The following is a 24,543-nucleotide window of genomic DNA, read 5'->3' on the forward strand; positions in this document are numbered from 1 at the left end:
TTGGAAAAGTGGACTTCTTTATTCTCATTAATAGCTCAACAAGGACCTATAACAATAATTGATATTGACACCCAACCATCATTCATGTTATTGGGAAAAAAAATTACATATATATACCTTATCTTTTGTTTTTTTTATGATAGGCGATAAAATATTATTGACGTGAAACAATTAGTACAACAAGTTTGATTTCATATTAAGGGCCAATGACAGTTTCTTAATCATGAATTACAATCCTCATGCAATACATCGAAAATAAAATAAAATCAGGATTGTCAGTATGACGAATATGAGTAATACCTTAACAAGTGACCTAGAGAGCATCAGTTTCAAACCCGTTTCCATAGCCAATATTGTACATGTTATTGCAGTCAAAGCCTCCACTTATGACGCAGAGAATACATTATCTACTTTAACAGCATAACCCGCCACAAACTTGTAGCGCAGAGAATGCATTATCCATTTTAATCCCACAACCGCCACAAATTTGCCGCTGAAGTCTTACAACCAGACCAACGCCACACTCTCTGTGGTCCCTGGCTTCCAAGCACCATCCACATTGATTTTGAGAGTGTTAGCATGAGGTGGCTGCCATGTAAAGTGTTGCGTCTACCCAAGTGCAAGTAGTCACACGTAGTAATAATCTTGGAAGTCCAAGTATCGTATCCTCAAGGAGCAGGTAGGCAAATATCTGCACACAAAGAAATAATTAAACGTACCACAATAAAAGTGACAAGCAAAATGGAAAAGTAATTTGATTTGATTGTTGTGGAAAATTGAGTTTAAAAATGTAATATCAATAATGGAAATGCTGAGGCATCAAGGTTCAATTCTTTAAACAAAATATGTTTCATGCTCTTTAATCCAAATTATAACTCGACTAAAATCATCATTGAGAACTTTAACCGGAAGATAAAGAAATTAAAACCAATTTAATTTTTCAATGTAATCTTTTATTAATGATTGTTCAGAAAATGGAGTTGCTTAATATCTACTCTTTTAATTTAAAAGCATGCCAAGTCAGTTCTTAACAATGAGAAAAATATAATTGAACTCATGAAAAGATAATAGCACTTAACATCAATCAAAATAAAAGGATATGAAAATATTGAACAACAAAAATAAAAGAATTTAGCAATTCATACCGTATATTGGATTAAAGAACAATTCACAAACTTACTCAAAGAACATTCCCTTTAGCCTTAGCTAGAGTTCTAGCAACTCATTACAAAAGAAAACATAAACTAAATGGATAAAGAAATCTGTCGTAGGGGTGTCCTTGCCAAATAAGTTGATGGGTGATTTATAGTAGTCAATGAGGTGAGTGGGAAGTTAATACATTCATGGTAGGTGATGAAGGGTCTAATTGAGTGATTAATTGGATTAAACATGTGTTGATGGTGAAGAGTTAGTGGAAAAGAAATAACGGTGAGCTAAGTGGGCGTTTAATGGCTGACATAAAATAGGCTCTTTAGCTTCAACAGTTTTGTCTTCTCTTCTCCCTCTTTACTTCTCTTTATAATCACAATAATTCCACAATCAATTCTTCAATTAAATCTGCCAGCAATTCTCTTCACACCTAGCTTAAACTTGGACAAATGTATGTCTTCATCTTTTGGCTTTCCAACTTCCTACGGAAGATAAATTCACCTAATAAGTTCACCAAATTAATATAGAAAATTCATAAATCCAGTTGGTGAGAATAAAATGTAACAACAAGTGAAATTATATTCATTAAGCCAAAATTATATCATAAAGTCTCCAAAATAATAGTAAAAAGATGTAATTTGAGACTCTCATCACAACCCCCAACCAGCTTATTGCTAGTCCCTAGCTATTCAAGTGACTAAAAGAAACTCAAATTTAAGTAAAAATGACAACAACAAAAAATAATAATAAAAAACAAAAAACAAAAAAAAAAAAAAAAACAGCTAAACCACTTTCGCGGGATACGATTGCATTTAGCGTATGCAACAAGCCTTTAAACCCTTAGGTTACCCCTAAAGGACGAGTTGTAGTCTCGTGAGGGTTTCAAGGGATGATACCCACAAACATCAAGTATGAGACTAGCACAATTATTCAGAAACATGAAATAAAATAAAATTTGGAAAATAATTTCAACATCTGTCACCAACAAAAAGGACAAAGCACAAAGTCCAAATTTTCAATTCATGAACAACGTTAAAAGAGAGAACACTTATTTAACATTTCAAGTTAATCCCACCTCGAAGTCCCAAATCATTTATAATTAGCTAGCAAAATTTTCACATATTTCCTTTGGTGTAAAGTGAACCAACACAATTGAGTGGCATTAGCTAAATTCCAATCACACCACCCTTTTGATCTCAAGAGTTGTTGAACTCCCTTGCGAGAAACAAACCAAGGTTTTTATTTTTATTTTTATTTATTTTTAATATACTATTTTTTCTTTATGTGGGCTGTACAATGCTTAGCTCCATTAAGCTTTCTAATTAACCCATATAGCAAGTGTTAGGCTAGCGACTCTCAAACCAAAAAGGCTTTAAGGCACTAGGTGTAGAGACACCCCTAAGAGCTTACTAACTCGAGTTAAAAAGGCTACGAAACTAAACTAGCCACACAAAATTATTCACACCCAGAACTTCACCGTTTGACGCAAACACTCACTGCTGATTAGGCAAGAGGCCCGGTTACTAAGTAGAAGCTTGAGTAGAACACTATTATTTCATGAACCCTTTTTTTTTTTTTTTTTTAAATAAAAACCAAGATGAGTCAAAAGCAAGGTCGTCCAAGTTTACCAAAGACAAAAGATTAAGCACAATTGGTTTTTAACTTTATACCCCACAAAAGGTGTTAGTGTGCTTGTGTAAATTGTCAAAGTATAACTCATGAATCATCCACTAACTAGAAATAAATGAAAAAGACACAGAAGTGGGATAATTATCATATAATTCATATGTTCTCAATCTTAAAATCATTCATGAATATCAAATAAATCTAAGTGCAATGTAATCTTGTCATAGACAAACTGTGAAAAACAAACAACATAGTGCACTAACCTCATAAACATTTTTTTTTTCTTCACACTTTTCAGTTTTTTTTAATATTTTCTTTTTTTACAATTTAAATAAATGACGAAAATAAACAAAAACAAAATACAAAAACAAAACCAAACCAAAAAACAAAAACAAAAACAAAAATGAAAGGAAAACTAACATGTTGCAACAAGAAAATAATACAATAAACACATCTTCTCCACCCCCAACCAAAGATTGACATTGTCCTCAATGTTTAAACATATAAGCATAATAAAAAGAAGAGGGTAGCATTACCTGAGAATTGACATCCAAAGTGAAAGCCTGCAACGTGTTAGTGTAAAAACAAAACAAAAAAACAGAAATGTCGATTTTTTTTTTTTTATAGCAAGTGAACAAAAATTTCTAAACTAATTATATACAACAAATGGACTAAGGGAAGTCCAATCAATCCTGGTAAACAGGTTCGTTCAAAGAAACTGTCTCATCTTCTGGAACACATCTCCCCAAGTAAGGTTTAAGTCGTTGGCCATTAACCTTAAAAATATTTCCATTCTTGGGATCCTCAACTTCAACAGTCCCATATGGGAAAACTTTTTTAACAATGAAAGGCCCTGTCCATTTAGTTCTTAATTTTCCAGGAAACAAATGAAGTCTAGAATTATACAAAAGAACAAGTTGAGAAGGCTCAAAATTTTTCCTCAAAATATTTTTATCATGAAAAACTTTAGTACGTTCTTTGTAAATTCGTGAGTTCTCATATGCATCATTCCTGATTTCCTCAAGTTCATTCAATTGGAGTTTTCTCAAGGTACCTGCATCTCCAAGACTAAAGTTAAACAATTTGATAGCCCAATATGCTTTATGTTCTAATTCAACAGGTAAATGACAAGGTTTACCATAAACTAGCCTATATGGAGACATACCAAGAGGTGATTTGTATGCAGTACGGTATGCCCACAAGGCATCAGTTAGTCTCAATGACCAATCCTTCCGGGTTGGATTCACCGTCTTTTCCAAAATTTGCTTGATTTCCCTGTTTGCAAGTTCTGCTTGGCCATTTGTCTGTGGATGGTATGGAGTGGAAATCTTATGGGTTATCCCATATTTTTTCATCAAAGCTTCAAATGGTCGGTTGCAAAAATGTGATCCTCCATCACTGATGATCGCTCTAGGAATACCAAACCTGGACAATACATTTTCTTTCAAAAATTTCAAAACAGTTTTATGATCATTCTTCCGACATGGTATGGCCTCAATCCATTTTGAAACATAATCCACAGCAACAAGGATATATAAGTAACCAAAAGATGGAGGAAAAGGACCCATAAAATCAATGCCCCAACAGTCAAAAATTTCAATAATTAAAATTGGGTTAAGAGGCATCATATTACGTCGAGTAATTTTTCCCAACTTTTGACAACTTGGACAAGTTTTGCAAAATTCATACACATCTTTAAAAAGTCTAGGCCAATAAAAACCACATTGAAGAATTTTGGCCGAAGTCTTTTTGGAAGAAAAGTGACCTCCACAAGCCTCAGAATGACAAAAAGATATGACACTAAATATTTCATCATCAGGAACACATCTACGGATTACCTGGTCGGGACAATATTTGAAGAGATACGGGTCATCCCAAAAGAATTTTCTCACCTCAACCATAAATTTCTTTTTATCTTGTGAGGTCCAATGAGGTGGAATAAGACCTGTAGCAAGAAAATTCACAATGTTAGCAAACCATGGTAATGTAGAAACACTAAACAATTGTTCATCAGGAAATGAATCTTTTATAGGCAAATATTCATAAGGCTCCTCAAAAGATATCCTAGAAAGATGGTCTGCAACAACATTCTCCACTCTTTTCTTGTCCTTGATTGTAAGATCAAATTCTTGGAGAAGCAAAATCCATCTAATCAATCGTGATTTGGCTTCCTTCTTTGTTAATAAATACTTCAAGGCCGAATGATCTGTAAAAACAACAATTTGTGAGCCCAAAATATATGACCTAAACTTTTCCAAGGCAAAAACTACAGCAAGCAATTCTTTTTCAGTTGTAGTGTAATTTTTCTGTGCACTATTCAAAGTTCTGCTTGCGTAGCAGATGACAACAGGCTTCTTGTCTTTTCTTTGGCCTAGCACTGCACCAATAGCACCATCACTAGCATCACACATTATTTCAAACGGCATGGACCAATCTGGGGGCTGCATTACAGGAGTTGATGTTAGCATTTTAATCAATTTCTCAAATGCTTCTTGACATGCATAATTCCAATCAAATTTAGCATCTTTCTCCAAGAGATTATTCAATGGCCTTGCAATTGCACTAAAATTTTGTATGAATCTCCGATAAAAACCTGCATGTCCTAAAAAAGATCTAATATCTTTAACAGTTTTAGGAATAGGCAGATTAGCAATTAAATCAATTTTTGACTTATCTACTTCAATTCCTTTGTGAGAAACAATGTGTCCAAGTACTATGCCAGATGTGACCATGAATTGGCATTTCTCCCAGTTAAGCACCAAATTTTTCTCCTTACACCTGATAAGAACATTCTCCAAGTTAGATAAACAATCAGAAAATGAATCACCAAACACAGTAATATCATCCATGAAAACTTCTAAATATTTTTCTACCATGTCACTAAATATGCTTATCATGCAACGTTGGAATGTAGCTGGTGCATTGCAAAGACCAAAAGGCATTTTTCTAAAAGCGAAAGTTCCAAATGGGCAAGTAAAAGTTGTTTTTTCTTGATCTTCTAATGAAATCTCAATTTGATAATATCCTGAATAACCATCTAAAAAACAATAATACATATGCCCTGCAACTCTTTCCAAAATTTGGTCAAGAAATGGTAAAGGAAAATGATCCTTTCTTGTGACTGAGTTCAATTTACGATAATCAATACACATTCTCCATCCAGTAGTGACCCTAGTTGGTACCATTTCTCCATTATCATTTTCAACTACTGTGACTCCTGATTTTTTTGGAACAACCTGTGTAGGACTTACCCATTTGCTATCAGAAATTGGATATATGATACCTGCATCCCAAAGTTTAAGTACTTCTTTTTGCACAACTTCTTTCATTGTTGGGTTAAGTCTACGTTGAGCCTGCCTAACTGGTTTAGCATCTTCTTCAAGAAAAATTTTGTGTGTGCAAACCAAAGGACTAATACCTTTAATATCAGATAAAGTCCATCCAATAGCAGTCCTATGATCTTTCAAAACTTTAAGTAACATACCTTCATGCAAAAGCTCTAGTTTAGAAGATATTACCACAGGATAGGTCTCATCTTCTCCCAGAAAAGCATATTTAAGTCCAGCAGGAAGAGGCTTCAATTCACACTTTGGGGCTTCTTCTCTTGATGATTTTGTCTCATCACTCACAGTTGGTAGATCCTCATATTTTGGTATCCAACCATTATGTTCTTGTACCTGCGCAGAATCCAACAAAGAACAAAGATATTGTACTTCAAAATCTTGTGCAAAATTACAATCCCCATTTACTAAACAAATTTGCAATGGATCAGAAGGAAAAGAAGAATTAAAGCAATTTTGAACAATCGTCTCGATCATGTAAACTTCTTTGTCATCTTCATTGTTTGCTGGCTGCTTGCATATGTTGAATATGTTGAGCTCCAATGTCATGTTCCCAAATGATAGTTGCATAAGTCCATTCCTGCAATTTATATGAGCATTAGATGTAGCAAGAAATGGTCTTCCAAGAATAACAGGAATTTGAGAATTAGAATACACAACTGGTTCAGTATCCAAAACTATAAAATCAACTGGAAAATAAAATTTGTCTACCTGAACCAGCACATCTTCCACCATACCTCTTGGGATTTTGACTGAACGGTCAGCCAATTGCAATGTTATTGAGGTGGGTTTTAATTCACCAAGACCCAATTGCTTATAAACCGAGTAAGGCAACAAATTAACACTAGCACCCAAATCCAATAAAGCTTGTTCAATGATAAAATTTCCAATAATACAAGGAAATTGTGGGACAACCTGGATCTTTGTACTTGGGTGGAGTATTAGTTTGAAGAATTGCACTTACATTTTCAGTTAAAAATGCAGTCTTATCAACATTGTGCTTTCTTTTGATAGTGCATAAATCCTTTAAAAATTTTGAATATGAAGGAATTTGTTTTATAGCATCCAAAAGAGGTATATTGATTTTCACTTGTTTAAAAACCTCCAAAATTTCAGGATTTTGATTTTCCTTTCCAACCTTAAGTGCTTGTGGGAATGGAGCAGGAAAAGGGCACTTAACAATTTCAAAATCATTATTTTCTTTTTCATTATTTTTGGATTTTTCTGAATTCTTTTTATTTTCAACTGTTACTAAATCATCTTTCCCAATTATTTTTCCACTACGAAGAGTAGTGACAGCCTTCACATATTCATGCTTATTTTCATTCAAAGAAGAAGAAGAAGAAGAAGGGGTATTTACCTCTAACTGTGCATGTGGATTAGGTTGGACTTGAGAAGGAAATTTACCCTTTTCCTGAATTGACAGTGAAGAAGTGAGTTTGGAAAGAGTGCTCTTAATCTCACCAATGTCTTGTGCATTCTTTTGATTTGTGGCAGTTTGGCTTTGTATGAATTGCTTCATAACATCTTCCAAATTTGATGACGATGATTGCCCTTCCACCTGTGGAGAATAATAAAAAGAATTAGATTTTTGTTGAGGCACATTATTATTAGTATTATTTCTCCAACTGAAATTTGGGTGGTTTCTCCATCCTGGATTATAAGTTTCAGAAAAAGTGGATGGTTTTTTAAATTGATTCACAAAGTTTGCTTGATCATGCAACATTTCTCTGAAAGCTAGAAGTGTTGGACACTCTTTTGTTACATGTCCCATGACCCCGCAAACTTCACAAATCTCAAAAATTTCTTGACTTGCAATTGAATTAACTTTTTGAGGCAATTTTGATTTTAGAGTTTCAACTTCCCTAGCCATTGTTGCCAATTGAGCTTTGAGACTATCTTCCTCCTTAAGGTGATAAATACCGCCGCTAGAAGGATTAATGGAAGACTTTGCCTTTTGGGAATTAGGCTCAAATGTGTTGGGAGTGCTCCAAATCTGAGATTTCTCTGCAATTTCATCAAGAAAATCAAAAGCATCTTCAGGATCTTTATACATAAAATTTCCATTGCACATCATCTCAATAAATTGTCGATCTTTAGGTGTTAAACCATCATAAAAATGACTTACCACCCTCCATCTTTCAAAACCATGGTGAGGACATAACATTAACAAATCTTTAAATCTTTCCCAAGCTTGAGGTAAAGACTCAGTATCTTTTTGAGAAAATGTGGTCATCTGTCTTTTCAAAGAATTTGTCTTTTGAATTGGGAAAAATTTCTTGAAAAATTCAGTTTGCATTTCAAGCCATGTTCCAATTGTTCTTGGCCTTAGAGAATAAAGCCAAGTTTTCGCTTTATCTTTCAGTGAAAATGGAAAAAGTTTTAGCAAAACTGTATCAAGCCTACACCCTTGTGTTGGAAAAGTTCCACAAACTTCCTCAAACTCACGCACATGTGAATATGGATTTTCAGATTCCATTCCATGAAAAGTTGGTAAAAGTTGTATCATGCCCGGTTTAAAATCAAAAGTTTGACCATTCAACGGAAAAATGATGCAAGATGGCACACTTGTACGAGCAGGATGCAAATAATCATGTAATGTCCTAACAAGTGGATTCTCATCATTATGAACACTATGATTCTCATCATTATGAACACTATGATTATCTTCATCATTTTGGGGGCCTTCCAATGCATTATTATTATTATTATTCTCAGCCATTTGTGATGAAATTTGGTCAAATTGAGGTTTCTTTGCAAATCTACCAAACCGATCACGATATCTCATAAACAAAATAAAGAAGTAACAAATAAATAAATAAAATCTAAACTAATTTTTTTTAAATTTTTTTAATATTAAAAAAAACTAAGACAAAAACAAACAAAAATAAAAACAGAAATGAAAAATTGAGTTTGATAAGCCTTACCGAATTAGCTTTGGAAACTAAAACCGCAAACCTTAACAATGAATTTTCTTGTGCTACTTTTCGCTTCACTCGCTCCCCGGCAACGGCGCCAAAAACTTGTTGCGTCTACCCAAGTGCAAGTAGTCACACGTAGTAATAATCTTGGAAGTCCAAGTATCGTATCCTCAAGGAGCAGGTAGGCAAATATCTGCACACAAAGAAATAATTAAACGTACCACAATAAAAGTGACAAGCAAAATGGAAAAGTAATTTGATTTGATTGTTGTGGAAAATTGAGTTTAAAAATGTAATATCAATAATGGAAATGCTGAGGCATCAAGGTTCAATTCTTTAAACAAAATATGTTTCATGCTCTTTAATCCAAATTATAACTCGACTAAAATCATCATTGAGAACTTTAACCGGAAGATAAAGAAATTAAAACCAATTTAATTTTTCAATGTAATCTTTTATTAATGATTGTTCAGAAAATGGAGTTGCTTAATATCTACTCTTTTAATTTAAAAGCATGCCAAGTCAGTTCTTAACAATGAGAAAAATATAATTGAACTCATGAAAAGATAATAGCACTTAACATCAATCAAAATAAAAGGATATGAAAATATTGAACAACAAAAATAAAAGAATTTAGCAATTCATACCGTATATTGGATTAAAGAACAATTCACAAACTTACTCAAAGAACATTCCCTTTAGCCTTAGCTAGAGTTCTAGCAACTCATTACAAAAGAAAACATAAACTAAATGGATAAAGAAATCTGTCGTAGGGGTGTCCTTGCCAAATAAGTTGATGGGTGATTTATAGTAGTCAATGAGGTGAGTGGGAAGTTAATACATTCATGGTAGGTGATGAAGGGTCTAATTGAGTGATTAATTGGATTAAACATGTGTTGATGGTGAAGAGTTAGTGGAAAAGAAATAACGGTGAGCTAAGTGGGCGTTTAATGGCTGACATAAAATAGGCTCTTTAGCTTCAACAGTTTTGTCTTCTCTTCTCCCTCTTTACTTCTCTTTATAATCACAATAATCCCACAATCAATTCTTCAATTAAATCTGCCAGCAATTCTCTTCACACCTAGCTTGAACTTGGACAAATGTATGTCTTCATCTTTTGGCTTTCCAACTTCCTACGGAAGATAAATTCACCTAATAAGTTCACCAAATTAATATAGAAAATTCATAAATCCAGTTGGTGAGAATAAAATGTAACAACAAGTGAAATTATATTCATTAAGCCAAAATTATATCATAAAGTCTCCAAAATAATAGTAAAAAGATGTAATTTGAGACTCTCATCAAAGTTCTTTTCAATTAATTTAGATTGATTTTCAAGAACTGAATAAGTGACTTTTCAATTGATCAAGGGAGTGTGCGTTCTTTTGAGCAATTCTTTTACAATTGTTAGGATCTTTTTCAATATTATTGCTTCTTTATTTCGTACAGCTCCTTAAGATGGATACTTTCTTGTCAAAGTTCTTGAATTTAAGCATTTTGAATTATCTAATGTTTTTGCAGCAAGTTGATATCATTCTTGCATTTAGAAATTAACTGCCGAGACCAGTTCACCTTTCGACTTTGAAGTCTTAACTTGTATTCATTTTAAAGGGATTTTGAGTTTTAAACCTCTCTTTTGAAATTAGTTTTCACAATTTTTTATTAAATGTGCAGATCCCAAATAGGTGCATTAGTGTTTTTGTACTGGTCTGGTGATTCTTCTAAAGTTTAAAAGGAGCTGATGGTTACTACAAAGAGCAGAATCTTAAAACTGTCAAATGAAATTTCTGTTTTCCTTCCCTTTTCTGTCTTTTCCTTCTTCAAAGTACTGTAGTTTTTTTAATTTTATTTGTTTGAAAGCTCAAGAGTTTGAGAAATTCTCTTACAAACCTATCTGTGTTTTATGGAGTCGCGAGGTTGAACAAAAATACTTTTTAAATTCCCAATCCTATGGATTAAATGAACTTTATAATGTAGTTTTTCTTCTGCAATGCTCATTGTTAGCTTTGTTTATTAATGCGCTTTTATTGTTTTTTATTGGTTTTGAATAATTTTCTTGTATTTAACACCACAATTTTATCATCTATAGTATATTTGATGGATCTTCCTAAACTATGTTTTTGTCAGCTCTAAATGGTACTGAATGGTGCCCTAAGAGTCTATGATATATTTGTGTGAAACTTCAGACCTCTTATGATTCGCTTTAGATGATAACATGATCTTATTGTTTACTGCAGTCCTTTTGGCAGGTAATGTGATGCAGGTTGTGAGGCCATAGAAAATATATTTGTTAGGTTTTTTAGAGTTTTGAAGTAGGAGCTGTGATAGTTTTCAAGTAAATGCTTCTTAATATAAAATTTGGTTGCTTTTAAGCCGGATACCAAAAGATGGTTGCTTTTTAATTCATATATATAACAACATCTAGGATATTTTATTTCTTCTGCTTCCATGTAGGGCTTTTATTTGGTTCTCTTGAGAGTGTTGAACTAGACCCCAGAGGTTACCTTTTTTATCATTCTAAGCGTACCAAAGTTGTTTGGTGCAGGTGGAAATGAGTATGGACAGTGTAGTGAAGAACTTGAGCGGAAAGATGACACTGGTAGACCTTTGAGAAGGGATATAGTGATCCCTCAGCGCTGTGAAGGGTTCAAGACGATTAGTATGACTGAGAAGTTTAGTTGCAGAGCGAAAGATTTGTTTGAGATTTTGATGGATGAGAATAGATGGAAGGTTTTTAGTCAGAGCAATGCCAAGATAATGGGCAGATTAGCATTTTCGATGGGTCGGTGACGGGTACCAATTTGGAGTTGCAGAATGGGAGTTTGATTGTGCAGAAATGGAGATTTGGGAGTTGGCCAGATGGCATTGATTCAACGGTATGTCAAGTGTTTTTCTTTCTGGTTGGAATGAATTCTTGGTTGGTTTTAAATGGTTTTGTGATTTGTGGGTTGAGTGTGTTTTGTTTGAATTTTTCCAGGTGAGGCTTATACTTGAAGAGCCTAAACCCGGGCTCACTTTGTCAAGCTAACACATTCAGATATTCCTGAGGAAGACAGGTTGGTTTTGATTTGAACTTTTAATTAATGGGTTATTTTCAGTTTTAGTTTGATTGATTGGGAGTATGTGAGTTATATTGTTTTCTTTTCTTCTATGAAATGCTGATTGCTTTGTTTTGGTGCCTTTGGTAATGCAGATATAGGAATGTGACTGGTGGAGAATGCACAGAGAGGATGGCGGGATCTTATTTTCCAGAGGATACGGGCAGTTTTTGGTTTTGGAATTTGAGATACTTGAGTAGGGTTTCTCTTGAAAGTGTAGAATTTAATGATGTTGGAATTATGATTCAGATCTAATGTTTCCTATCAAAACAATTTGCTGAGTCTAATGTTACAATGTTTTGCAATGACATTGATAAATTGCTTGTCTTTAAAATGTGTTGTCAGTTCTCTCTCTATTTCAATAACTGAAAATCATTGTGGAATTTGGTGAGAAAGAGTTGTATCTAGTTTGTCTCATTGGGTTGATTTATTGCACTTTTACCATTTTTGTTTCTTTGTCTTAACTGTATTTACTTTTCATCAAGGAAAAAAAAAAGATTTGTTTCTTACTCGCCTGCAGAAGAGCTGTGTTTTTCACATATGTATTGCATTGGAGTTTCTTCTGTCATCTAAATAGGTGCTACTGCATTGGAGTATGTTATTTACTTGTTTCATTGTTAGCAAATGAACATATGTATAATTGTTACTTCTCAGCTGTTGATTCACAATTAACAATGGGGAAAAAGTATTAGAGGGATGAATGCATTATGTTGCTAGCAAGTATGGAAATTTGGTGTGGGTGTCGAATCCAAATAATTCCTAAATACCTCGGGAGATCAGTTTTAGAACATTAGATTAGAAACATCAAGGCCTTTTAGTAGTAATGATTGATTAGAAGTTATGTTTCAGGTTGCCAGTTGTGTCACGGTTCTAGGATCTTGATGAGTAAGAGAAAACTTAGGTTTTGATGTATGTTTTTTATAGAGGGGGTTTAGGGTTGTATGATGCTATCCGATGCCATGGGTTATCATCTTGTCTTGGTTATTGTCTTTGTAAACGAGTACGTTGTCTGTCATGTTGTGGACTGCTGGAACTTCCCACCTGAGGGCTTTGTTGTATGCTTGTAGCTGTAGTTGTGTTCCTTGATCCTATGGATCTTGCATCTACCGCCAGTTATCAGGCTTCAGGATTAAGGTTTTAGGCTTGTTTGTAAAACAGTGCTGGTTATGTATGGTAAAAAGTGTTATGAATGTAGGTGAAGATTCAATCGATGAAATTAGGGTTACAAACTTATAAGTTGAGCATGTGCTTGGTGGCATTTGTAGCCAAACCATGAGATAGATGTTAATTTGCATTTGATGTTTGGTAGTATACAACAAAGGTGCTGGTTTGAATTACATTCATCGGTTGCTTTGTGCAAATTTTTGCATCATTTCTCGCACTTCATCAAGTACAAGCCAGGCTTTATCTACACAAAAAAACAATGAAAGAGAACTTGTGCAATGCTTCCCTATACAATCAGAAAACTTGTCGTCCACAATGAAAAATCTTATCTGAATTGTTGCCAATAAACCATATAAAAAAAAAATCTATAGCGTGAGGGTGAAATTCAGATATATAGGGATATTTCCACTCTTTCACAAGTAGGTAACCCTGTTGTGTACTACAATATCAAAATTAGTTGCAATTGATCACTTAAATTGGAAAAAGGTCATATTTTCCAATTTAATGTTGTCAAATTAAGGACACCGATCTTGCACCATCTTACAATTGCAGAGAGTAATTTTACTTTTTTCATAACAAAATATAATCGATACAAGCTCGCGTGTAGAACTTGCCTTAAAATTTAACCGATAAAAGCCCATGTGTAGAACTTGTTTCTACAAAACTACTTGAAAAGAAAAAAGGTGTCCAAGAATCTTCAACCATCCCAAAATATTTTATCGAACTTTGGCCCTTCTCTTTTCAAGCATGCCAAAAATCATACTAGTTTTGTAATATGTGGTTTGTGCCCAATTAATTTACCGGGGATCTTGCATTTTTGTACCCAATATTTGATAGCTGCCTTCTTTTAAAAGACGATTCATTGAGGGAGAGAATTACTTTCCTTTTGAATATGAATCGATGTATTTGAAAGGTCACCATCAATTCATGGTAATATAAGGATGGATAACAATTGTTGTGTCCGTGATATTTGAATTCAGGATTACTTTCAACGAAGTGGAGACTGTTATTAGACCAAATGCCATTGACGTACGATATAATAGCAATATTAGGCCAATATACGTGCACTACAGAGGCAATATTAGAGCAATATAAGGACAATACGATAGCAATAGTTTTACAATATACATCCAATAGGGTGGCAATATGAATACACTATCTATGCAATACAAAGGCAATATTAAGGCAATATAAATACAATAGAACAACAATATTAAGTGAATCTACATACAATACACACACATCCATTACAGACTACATTTTACAGATGCAAAAGGAATCGCCACTGAACTTTAACAATACTATCCCGCGAAGGGAAAATGAAGGCAACAAAAGATCCTTGTACTCAGGTGAGATGAACTGAAGCATCACTCACCCTTACTACAGGTCCATCAAAAGATCCATGTCTTTGTCCTTTCTTGTAGCTGCATGCACGAGGCTATGATGAGTCATTCCCTTAGCACCTATATTCAGCACCTCCCAGACACCAGCTACATCAATTTCACTCCAATTGTAGTCTGGTGAGATGACCGAAGCATAATCTCGGAACATTTTGAAGCCGTTGTTGAAACATTCAACCATTTCATGGTTATATTCTTCAGATTTTGTGCAACTCCAACTATCATTTCAAAGGTCAACATCAATTCATGCTAATATAAGGATGAATAACAATTGTTGTGTCCATGAGATTTGAATTCAGGATTACTTTCAATGAAGTGGAGACTCTGTTATTAGACCAAATGGCCATTGATATACGATATAATAGCAATATTAGGCCAATATAGGTACACTATAGAGGCAATATTAGAGCAATATAACCATAATACAATAGCAATAGTATTACAATATCACCTATAAAAATATAATTATTGTCCACTTATTGCTGATTTTTGACATGTTCAAAAATTTTGTTCTCTCTTAGCTCACTCAGCTCTTTCTGGCACATCTCTCTTTCTCTTTGGTATCTGCTTATCGCAGCTCTCTGTCTCTCTTGGCTCTCTCTCTCTCTCTCTCTCTCTCTAGGGCAACTCTCTGTCTCTCTCTTTGCTCTCTTTCTGTAGAGCAGCTCTTTCTCTCTATGTCTTTCTCTCTAGCTTCGTTCTGTCTCTTTCTCCCCCTATTCGCTCTCTTTTGGCATGCTTGAAAAGAGAAGGGCCAAATACAACAGAAAAGAAAATCCATTCAAGCTTATTGGGGGAAAAAAACCACGGAGAAATACATGAAATGAAAAACAACTCGGCAGTTACTGTGAGATTGTGTACATAAAACTTGGAACAACCAAACCAATTAAAGCTAAGCCATCTCATACGTACACCTACATAAAATAACAATGTATGGTCATCTTCTTTAGAATATTGCAATCAACACTTGGTTGAGACCGACCTGCAAAAACAACTGGGTTAAGTACAGAGATAGAGTTTATGAATGGCAGTTCCAGAATTAAGACCTATGTTAATTTGTAACTGCCACCAAGTCAGTTCATAGTGCCAAATGCAGCTATCTGGCACACAGATATGACAAGCCAAAAGCAAAAAAGCAAAAAAGAGGCATGACATAAATGGGAACCTCAGCAGAAAGCATCATATATGCATACAAGCAGAATGGCTCCATTACAATGTTCAAGAATGCAAACTCATGGTGTAAAGGAATCCTTATTTGACCTCTTTCCCTTCCCCCAATCTCATGGTGTAAATATCCAAAACAGATTACATTTTTATCTTTTTTAAAAATTTTCTGGCCTCAAAGCAAATTACAAAGGAAACAAGTATAACTAACTAGAGCAGCTTCCTCTCCATAAGCCAAACCTCCCAAGAAAGGAACTTCTATGTCTCCACATTGATGATTTTCAGGTCACCTACGGATTCTACCTTCTCTTTTACAATTTTTTTAAATTTTTTGGCAGAGAAATTATTTGTCTTGTTCATTTGTGTATAAATATGAAAAGGGAATTCAGTTTAGAAAAGTAGTGTATGATTTTGGGAAAGTAAGCATGTTAGTACCTCGCTTGAACGCTTCCTTTTGGTGCCGGAGAAGAAACTGTGGTGCCCACTGAAGGATTAAAAAGCAAAAGTTAAGTCAGGACAATCTCAAGGGTGATGCATTCACCCAAACAGATACATATTTTTTATGTCTTACCGTTCCCCTGCTTTCAGCCAAAAGAGGTAGGTTATAGCTGCTTATTTTTACATGAAGATCGTGATCCAATAAAACAATTTTTATGCTCAGATTATTTGATTTAACACCAGGAACAATCCCTGTATGCAGAAACTGAATACCCTTTGCAACTCCAATTGCAGCTATTATTCTCTGTGGCCAGGTAAGCTTCCGTCCTGGAGGTCCTTCTGCCAAACCAAGTGTTAGCAATGAATATTTAATTGCTGAAAATGCTAAGACAGTGAGGGAGGAAATCAATCACAGAAAAAGAAGAAGAAGAAGAAAGTAGTGAGTGGGGTTTTACTCTCCATTGCAACCTGTATGGCATGTATAAGAAATACTCTACTGACGCCTGAATCATCTGGATGGCACTCCAAGCAATGTCCAAGAGCACTAACCAAATGGCTATGTCTCAGTTTTGAAATCTGCTCAAGGAGGTGTGTGTAGACCTGTGGACTCTGCCTCTTTCTCATTTTCAAGCCTCTTATAGCAACAAAGGTTCCATCAGGGAGCTTCCCTCTATATATCTGGCATTGTTATTTTATTTTGAAGCAGTAAGAGTGAGAAAATTGCTTGCTGAAAACTCTCAAGATTTCTTGAACAAGGTATATTAGTCAATAGTGCATAGGACAATTTACTAGAACATGTTAAAGAATTGTAATGTCAACGGTTGACTTGATTACTTTCCATATCAATTTTATATTTCCTGTATCAATTGCATATATTATGATTGCTGTCACAAGCTATAGTGTAGGCATAGATTTATTCTTTCCATTCTTACACTGTTGTAAAGCCTTTAAATACCCTCTCTGAGATTCAATACAATTATCGAGTTTTCAAAACTTTACATGGTATCAGAGCATACCTCCACCTTTTTCCTTCCGCTGTCAAAGTGTTGAGGCGCCGCTGCCCTCCACTTATTTTACTATTTTATTATTATTATTATTATTATTTTTTTGTTTTCTTTCGCGTTGAGGTGCCTCTGCCCTCCGCCCCTCTTTGTGTGTCGCTGCCCTTGCAACAGGCATCGTGCTCTTTCCTCTCTGTGTGAAATCCAGATCGAGTCTTGCACCACCCCAATATGCCATCTTCCTCCAGCAATTCAAGCACCACCATGGCTGCTGCTTCATCCGTTTCAGTTCCCCACATCAACAACTTGGTGACGGTGAAACTCACGAACTCAAACTATTTGATTTGGCTTTCTCAGATGAAGCCCTTTTTGATCGGTCAAGACTTTTGGAAATACATTGATGGCTCTTCCTCTCCACCAGATCAGGTTCTGTGCCATCCACAGAGGGTCAACCTCCAAAATCAGACCCTGAGTATCAATCATGGTTTCGCACCGATCAAATGCTTATTAGTCTTCTTCGTGCCACTTTGTCGGAGCCAATTTTGGGACTCGTGGTTGGTCTGACCTCATCTAGAACCATTTGGGAGACCTTGCAGGCTCACTTTTCCCAACAGTCAGTTGCCAATGCCTCCCAACTTCGGTCTAACCTCTTGTATCTCTCCAGGGATAATCGGACCATTTCTGAATACTTATTATATGCCAAATCTTTGGCCGACTCTTTAGCAGCTATTGGTCAACCAGTTCTCAATGATGAATTAGTGCAGGCTATTCTTCGAGGTCTTGGTCCTGGGTATGAGATGATAGTCACTGCTACTTTGCATTTTCCTCCTTTACCCTCGTTTCAGGATCTTCGTGCCCGTTTACTCTCCTTTGAAGCCCAACATTCTACTGCACCTCCTACTCCACCGACTGCTCTTCTGGCTCAACAATATGCTGGTACCCAATCTGGAAATGGCCATGGCCATACCAATCTTGGCCACCAGCATACTTCTGGCAACCGAGGTGGGTATCATAGGAACCGTAATCGCAATCGCGGACGTCACAACAATGGACGCCATTCCAGTCCTTTCCATTCTGGTTCTTTTGCAGGCTCTCATTCTTTTTGTCAATTGTGCAACGGTGCTGGACATCTTGCTAGCCAATGCCCTCGCCTCTCTGCTTTTGCTGGGCTTCATATGTCACCCCAATCTCCGCAACATACCTCGACTGCGCATGCCTTTGCTGGTTTTCAACAATACCAGCCGCCATTGCCCTTCGTACAGCATTCTCTGCAACCATCACAACCATCATCCTACATGCCCTATCAACCTGCAGTTGCTCATGATCCTAATTGGTATCCAGACACTGGTGCGACTCATCACATGACAGGCGATCCTCGTCCCCTACAGAATTCAGCCCCATATGCTGGACCAGACTCTGTTATTCTTGGCAATGGTAATCACATGAAAATTTCTCATACTGGTAACATATCCCTTCCACTAGGGACTTCTACCTTTCACCTCTCCAATGTTTTTCATATTCCTAATATGCATAAAAATCTTCTCTCAGTTGCTCGTTTCACTCAAGATAATATTGTACTTCTTACCTTTGATGCTACTCAATTTTGTATTTATGATAACTCCACTGGTGCTCCTCTGTTTCAGGGCCAATGTAAAGATGGTCTCTATCCTATTCCTTCATCCTCTCTCTGCACTATTCCTAAAGCTTTTGCTGCCATGAGTTTGCCTTCTTCTATATGGCACAATAGACTTGGTCATCCTTCTCACAAGATCTTATCATATTTAGGATCGAATCAATTGTTATCATCTGATTTTAAATTTCAAAAATCCTTTTGTCAAGGGTGTGCTTTAGGTAAATCCACACACCTCCCTTTTTCTAGTAGTAATGAACTCAGTGCCTCATTTCCTTTTGCCTTGGTTCATTCTGATGTATGGCAATCTCCTGTGCTTTCACTCACTGGATATAAATACTATGTTATTTTTACTGATGATTTTACACGTTACACTTGGTTTTATCCTATGTGTCAAAAATCAGAGGTGTTTTGTCATTTTAAAACTTTTCTTGCTTCTATACAAAATCACTTTGCTGCATCCTTAAAATCCTTTGGTAGCATACCTTGAAAAAGGCTGCTTGAAAGGACTAGATGTGCTCCTGCAACCTCTTTTGAAAATTAGTCTTTTGTTCTCTTTCAATTTCTACTCTTTTTTCATTAAATGTGAGGCCACCTCGGAGTTTTAAAGGGAATCTTTACTCAACAGAAGCTTGTTTAAGGTGGAGAAGTCTCACGTTTTAAGCATATCAGAAGCTCTACAAAGTAATTCCTAAATCTATTTACATCATGCTTTTGAGGACTATGAACTCTAAATTAAATCGAGATAACTAAATCTATATACACATTCATACACACATACATATGTCAGTGTGTGTATTTAAGTTGCTTCAACTGTGTAGTTCTTCAATTGTGTACCAAGAACTGGAGACTAGATGAAAATCAAGAACCTAGACACACAGGAGAACCCACCATGCATCGGTGAGCCATCGTAATTTAGTCCGACCTGTATATTATTTATTCCCGAGTAGTTAGATAAAGCTTGTTGAAATGTATCTTGTCCTAAATTGTATTTAAATTCAACATCTACATAATATATATTGTCTCTTATCTGAGGTTCTTCAATCCACAAAGGATCTTTTGCATATCCAAATGGATGGAATTATATAAGCAAGAAACATAAAATGTGAAAGCAGGTGCAAATTAAGAGAGAACATCGTATTACTATTACGATGTACTGAATTAGTTAGAATTGTTTTGCAACTATAAAGAATGAATACCTGTCCATGTGAACCTTCACCTAGTAATGTTGAATCATCAAAGTTATGGGTGGCTTCCTGAAGCTCCTCCAAAGCAAAAGTTCTATAAGCAGGAAGGCTAGCTCCCAGCTTCATTGTGTCTGATATATATTCTGCAAAGAAAGGATTCTAGTGTTATGACTTATTATAAAAGGAATAGTGATGCTAATTTATTTACCTACTGCCAATTTGAATGAAGTAGTGCCTCGGGTTTTAATAAGAGTAAAATTTTGAGCAGTCAATTTGAGCAAGAAAAATTGCTTTCCTGGATGTATAAGCCAGAATTGTCGAGTTTATCATTATAGCAAAAATGAAAGATTCACGAATTGTAACACGCTAAATTAGCATGTGAAAAATGCTTCATTTGAAACTGAAAAGCATGGACCTGAACAAGATTTACCATATTCTCCATATTTCTGAATATCAGAATATCCAAGGAAAACTATAAGGAATTGGTGGTACAATAAAATATAATTCTCTCCATCTTAGTTCGAACCTAAAGACTCCAAAATAAACTAATATGTCTTTTTGGGGTAGCAATATAGTTTTTGGAAACTATTTTCTATAATTAGTATTTCTTCCTGGAATTTTCTGGAAACATACATCAGTCTAGTTCTTGGACTTCTATGGAAATCATAACCTTCATGCTACTCAAATAAAATAAAAAGATCACATGGAAATGGTTGCTAATCTATACAGCAAGTTACCTTTTTCATTTATTTTCTTCGCAAAATCAGCCTTGATCCTCGTACATTAAACAGAAGCAACAAAAAGTTGGTACCAAAAGGAACAACTATAAAAATATTTATAAATAAAATAAAATAAAATAAAATAAAAAAAGTTAGAAACTTTAAACTTACTTGCATCAGAGAGTAGCTCAGCTGTGTTCACTGCTGAGACTGTATCTGAAATTACCTTGTTTGGGGAGTTTTAGTAGTGTGCTCACTATAAAACTTCTTAGCAGCCATGACAGCTAAACCAACAACTGCAATTGCACCCACAATACCTCCCACTGCACTTGATGCAACAATGTGTTTACCATAAGTTCTCCTATGCTTTTCCTCACTAGGAGGTGGTATTCGCACAGCCAGAGCTTCATTGTGGCACAAGTAAGAAGGGTGCTGCTTCTGATCTTCATTTACTAAACAATTCCCAGAATACAGAACAACCCTGCTGTTAGAATCCCTTTTCAGACAAGTGGGCAAATCCCCTGACAAAAGATTTGAGGATAAATTGACAAAAGCAAGCTCAGAATTGCAAGTCATGTTCTTATAGAGAAGTCCTGTGAGTTTATTTCCAGCAATGTCAAGATATTTAATGGAAGGCAGTGACAACCATGATGACAAAAATGGCCCTACAAATTCATTCAATGAAATGTCCAGCTTCTGGAGCTGATAGCAGGAGCCTAATGCAGTCTGGATTCCCAAGCGAAACTTGTTCTTTCTTAGCACAAGTGTGACCAACTTGGAAGGCATACTTGGAAAATGAGGCCCAAAATAGTTGTCTTCCAAATCAAGAATTTGCAAGTTTGTCAAGTTTCTGAGATCAGGCACTTCCCCTGACAAGAAGTTACTTGATAGGCAGAGAACTCTGAGAGTTTGTAAAGATGCCAAAGAATATGGCAAAGAGCCATTAAGCATATTGTTTTTCAGACTGAGAACAGCCAAGACTGGAAGTGAACTCAGCCAACCTGGAACTTGACCAGTGAACTTGTTATGGTCAAGTATGAGAGTCTGAAGGTTCCTCAGATATGAAAGTTGGAGAGGAACTGTACCACTTAAGTAATTTGTGCTTACATTGAGAATCTCCAGTGAAGACAAATGCCCAATACTTGCAGGCATTGGCCCCCATAAACCAAGAGAAACCAGTGAAAGCACTTTCAAGCTTGGTAAGCCAACAAGAGTGGCAAAGAAATAGTCTGCTGAGAAATCACGAGGCAGTGGAGGAAACCCATTGTTGCCAATAATGTGCAGCTGGGTTATGTTGCCTTCATAACAGGATAGAGTCAAAGATGGAGTTGGTTCAATTTTGCAGAAGTCTCTGATGTTGCTTCTATGGCTGAAGCTGGTTAAGGCTGATGGGTAGTTGAGAAGTTGCTGGATCTTCAGAAGGGTTTGTGACTGAGTGTGTTGTTGTGGCTGGCTTGAAGGATGGAGAGAGAGGAAAACTATGATGAGCAGAAGAAGATGTGAATGGCAAACTAGCTTTGCCATTCGAAACATCAACAAAACCCAAGTTGCAGAAACAACACTCAATAGATGAATCTATTTCTCCCCTTCTTTCTCTGCTTCACTTCTTCCAGGAAGGCTTAAAACTTAGCTTTTGGGGGAATGAAAACCAGATTTTGCTAGCAAAAATATGATGACATTTTCAATTGCACCAAACTGACTTAGCCCTTCAAAATCTATCCTTCAATTTATTTTCCAACTTTTTTTTTTCTTTTCTCTCTTTGGTTATGTTTACTAATTACACATCTGAACCCAACAAACTTAGTGTGCTAATTATGGAAAATACTTCTGTACCACCTAGTTCCTTACAAAGTGAGAGTGGGTGTGAGTTATTACCCAGTTCATAGAAACCCATAAACCCAAACCCAATTTCTGAGCAACCCCTAAACACTAAAACCCTAAACCAATTTCTTACAAATCCATATACCATAAACCAAATTCACAAAAACCCCAAATTTCAAAGAAAAGGGTTATGAACATTATCTCGTGGATGTCAACGATGGAGTTACGCTTGGATGAACAGCCACTGTTGACGAAGAAAGAGCATTGCGTTCGAAGAGAGAGAGGTACACTAGGGAGAGACGGGCCGAAGAGATAGAGCGAAGAGAGCGAGAGAGAGAAGCCAATTTCTGAAAAACTGATACGGGTACAATAAGTGAACAATAATTTTATATTTAAAGGTGTTAGTTGTAAAAAAATTGGAAAGGAGTGGTATTTTTAGTTAAAATTAGCAAATGGGTGGCATTGGAGGTCATTTCCCAAGATAAAATGTATTTACTTCTTATGGTCCGCTTGGATAAGTTAATCCCTCGAGAACGTTTTACCATTTGAGTCCCTCATTTATTTGGATAAATCAATATCCTCCATATCCAATCCTGGATTGGCCCTACTAATAGAAACCAGAATTTGTATCCCAAAAGAACACCAACCCCGGCGTACGGATAAATCCATTTACAATATAATTAAATAGTCTTCTTTTTATTTGAGTATAAATGTTTTCTATGCAATAGAGAAAATATATTTTACATATTTTTATTCGAAAGGATTTTATAATGTGCCTACCCTTTGTAAAAATTTTGTTGTTGTTTCAAAAGCAATAATGAGAATATTCTCATTAATAGCTCAGAAAGGACCTATAACAATAATTGATATTGACACCCAACCATCATTCATGTTATTGGGAGAACAATTACATATATATACCTTATCTCTTGTTTTTTTTTTATGATAAGCAATAAAATATTATTAATGTAAAACAATTAGTACAACCAAGGATTAAAATATCGGCCGTGCAGATAATATCGGGCCTCCAATTTACGGATATTTCGGGGGATATATCGTTATTGTTTTAGGTATCGGGAAAAAATCAACAAAAATGACAGATATAGGCATTGAAACACATAATTTTTGTGTAAAACTTTCATAGATGTTATGTATATTATCAATGAATGTATTGAACAAATAAAACTCAAAATTTACTAATAATAAGATATACATATGATGAAATATAAGTGGTATGTAATGCGCATTAATGAAAAGTTTGAAAATAAAATGTTAATTAGAATGAATAAACCATGCATAAATCCATAGTTTGTTTAAACATTGTATTACAATTTAGATAAGTGTCCATCTACATAAATGAAGAGCTCCAATGAGGTTCAAACAATGAGGAACAACCATCTAGATTCATACAATAGTCATACCAAGTCATGTAACCCGAGCAGTTTGTAAGCCATGTTTGAACATGGTGCACATAGGTCTCTCTTGAGCTCTCTATTGTCCTCCCATATATGGGATAATTAGGATTAACCAACTAGTAGGTCCATAATTTTTTTTATCATCTTGAGCTCCATAACTAGTTCCACTATAATTAGACATGACATAAACATAGACATCATAAAATTCATTTGAGTTAGTACTAGGTCTAGTTCCTATGTTCATAGATCCAAAATTGATCGTCATGTCCTCTTCAGATGGATTGGAGGTATATGGGCAGTGGACTGTGCATAGATTCTTCATATTAATATATTATAAGGTTTTGAGCAAGGATTAACTAATTTTGGGTTTCAATTTGCTTCAATTGCCTTCAAAACTTCTGAATTTTTTTTGGGTTCTGTTATGGGTATCAGGAAATATCGGGGATATCGGCAAAATATCGGGAATATC

At 35.4% G+C, this 24,543-nt stretch overlaps 2 protein-coding genes, 1 long non-coding RNA gene and 1 other non-coding gene across 4 annotated transcripts; 2 read left to right on the plus strand and 2 right to left on the minus strand.

Annotated features, from left to right (window-relative positions):
* Positions 1-3,461: 3,461 nt before the first annotated feature.
* Positions 3,462-8,838, minus strand: LOC148916282 (uncharacterized). The gene is given in 7 exon segments (XM_089055095.1): positions 3,462-3,972; positions 4,585-4,720; positions 6,260-6,452; positions 6,525-7,013; positions 7,015-7,869; positions 7,978-8,210; positions 8,685-8,838. Coding segments are annotated over 7 exon segments (2,571 nt in total).
* LOC148916283 (small nucleolar RNA R71) lies at positions 8,261-8,369 on the plus strand. Its single transcript, XR_016128372.1, has one exon. It is a non-coding gene; the product is annotated as a small nucleolar RNA R71 (small nucleolar RNA).
* A 1,850-nt stretch (positions 8,839-10,688) lies between the features above and the next one.
* LOC148916284 (uncharacterized) lies at positions 10,689-12,422 on the plus strand. The gene is made up of 2 exons (XR_016127676.1): positions 10,689-12,093; positions 12,231-12,422. It is a non-coding gene; the product is annotated as an uncharacterized LOC148916284 (long non-coding RNA).
* A 3,098-nt stretch (positions 12,423-15,520) lies between these two features.
* On the minus strand, positions 15,521-23,014 carry LOC148916285 (putative inactive leucine-rich repeat receptor-like protein kinase At3g03770). The gene is given in 7 exon segments (XM_089055309.1): positions 15,521-15,681; positions 16,299-16,347; positions 16,435-16,640; positions 16,770-16,979; positions 20,132-20,262; positions 21,010-21,063; positions 21,066-23,014. Coding segments are annotated over 5 exon segments (1,743 nt in total). The 5' UTR covers positions 22,372-23,014; the 3' UTR covers positions 15,521-15,681; positions 16,299-16,347; positions 16,435-16,598.
* Positions 23,015-24,543: the final 1,529 nt, after the last annotated feature.

This window comes from Prunus mume, linkage group LG6 (genome assembly GCF_029339155.1).
Source record: "Prunus mume cultivar Tortuosa linkage group LG6, ASM2933915v1, whole genome shotgun sequence".
In the NCBI taxonomy this organism is placed as follows: Eukaryota; Viridiplantae; Streptophyta; class Magnoliopsida; order Rosales; family Rosaceae; genus Prunus; species Prunus mume.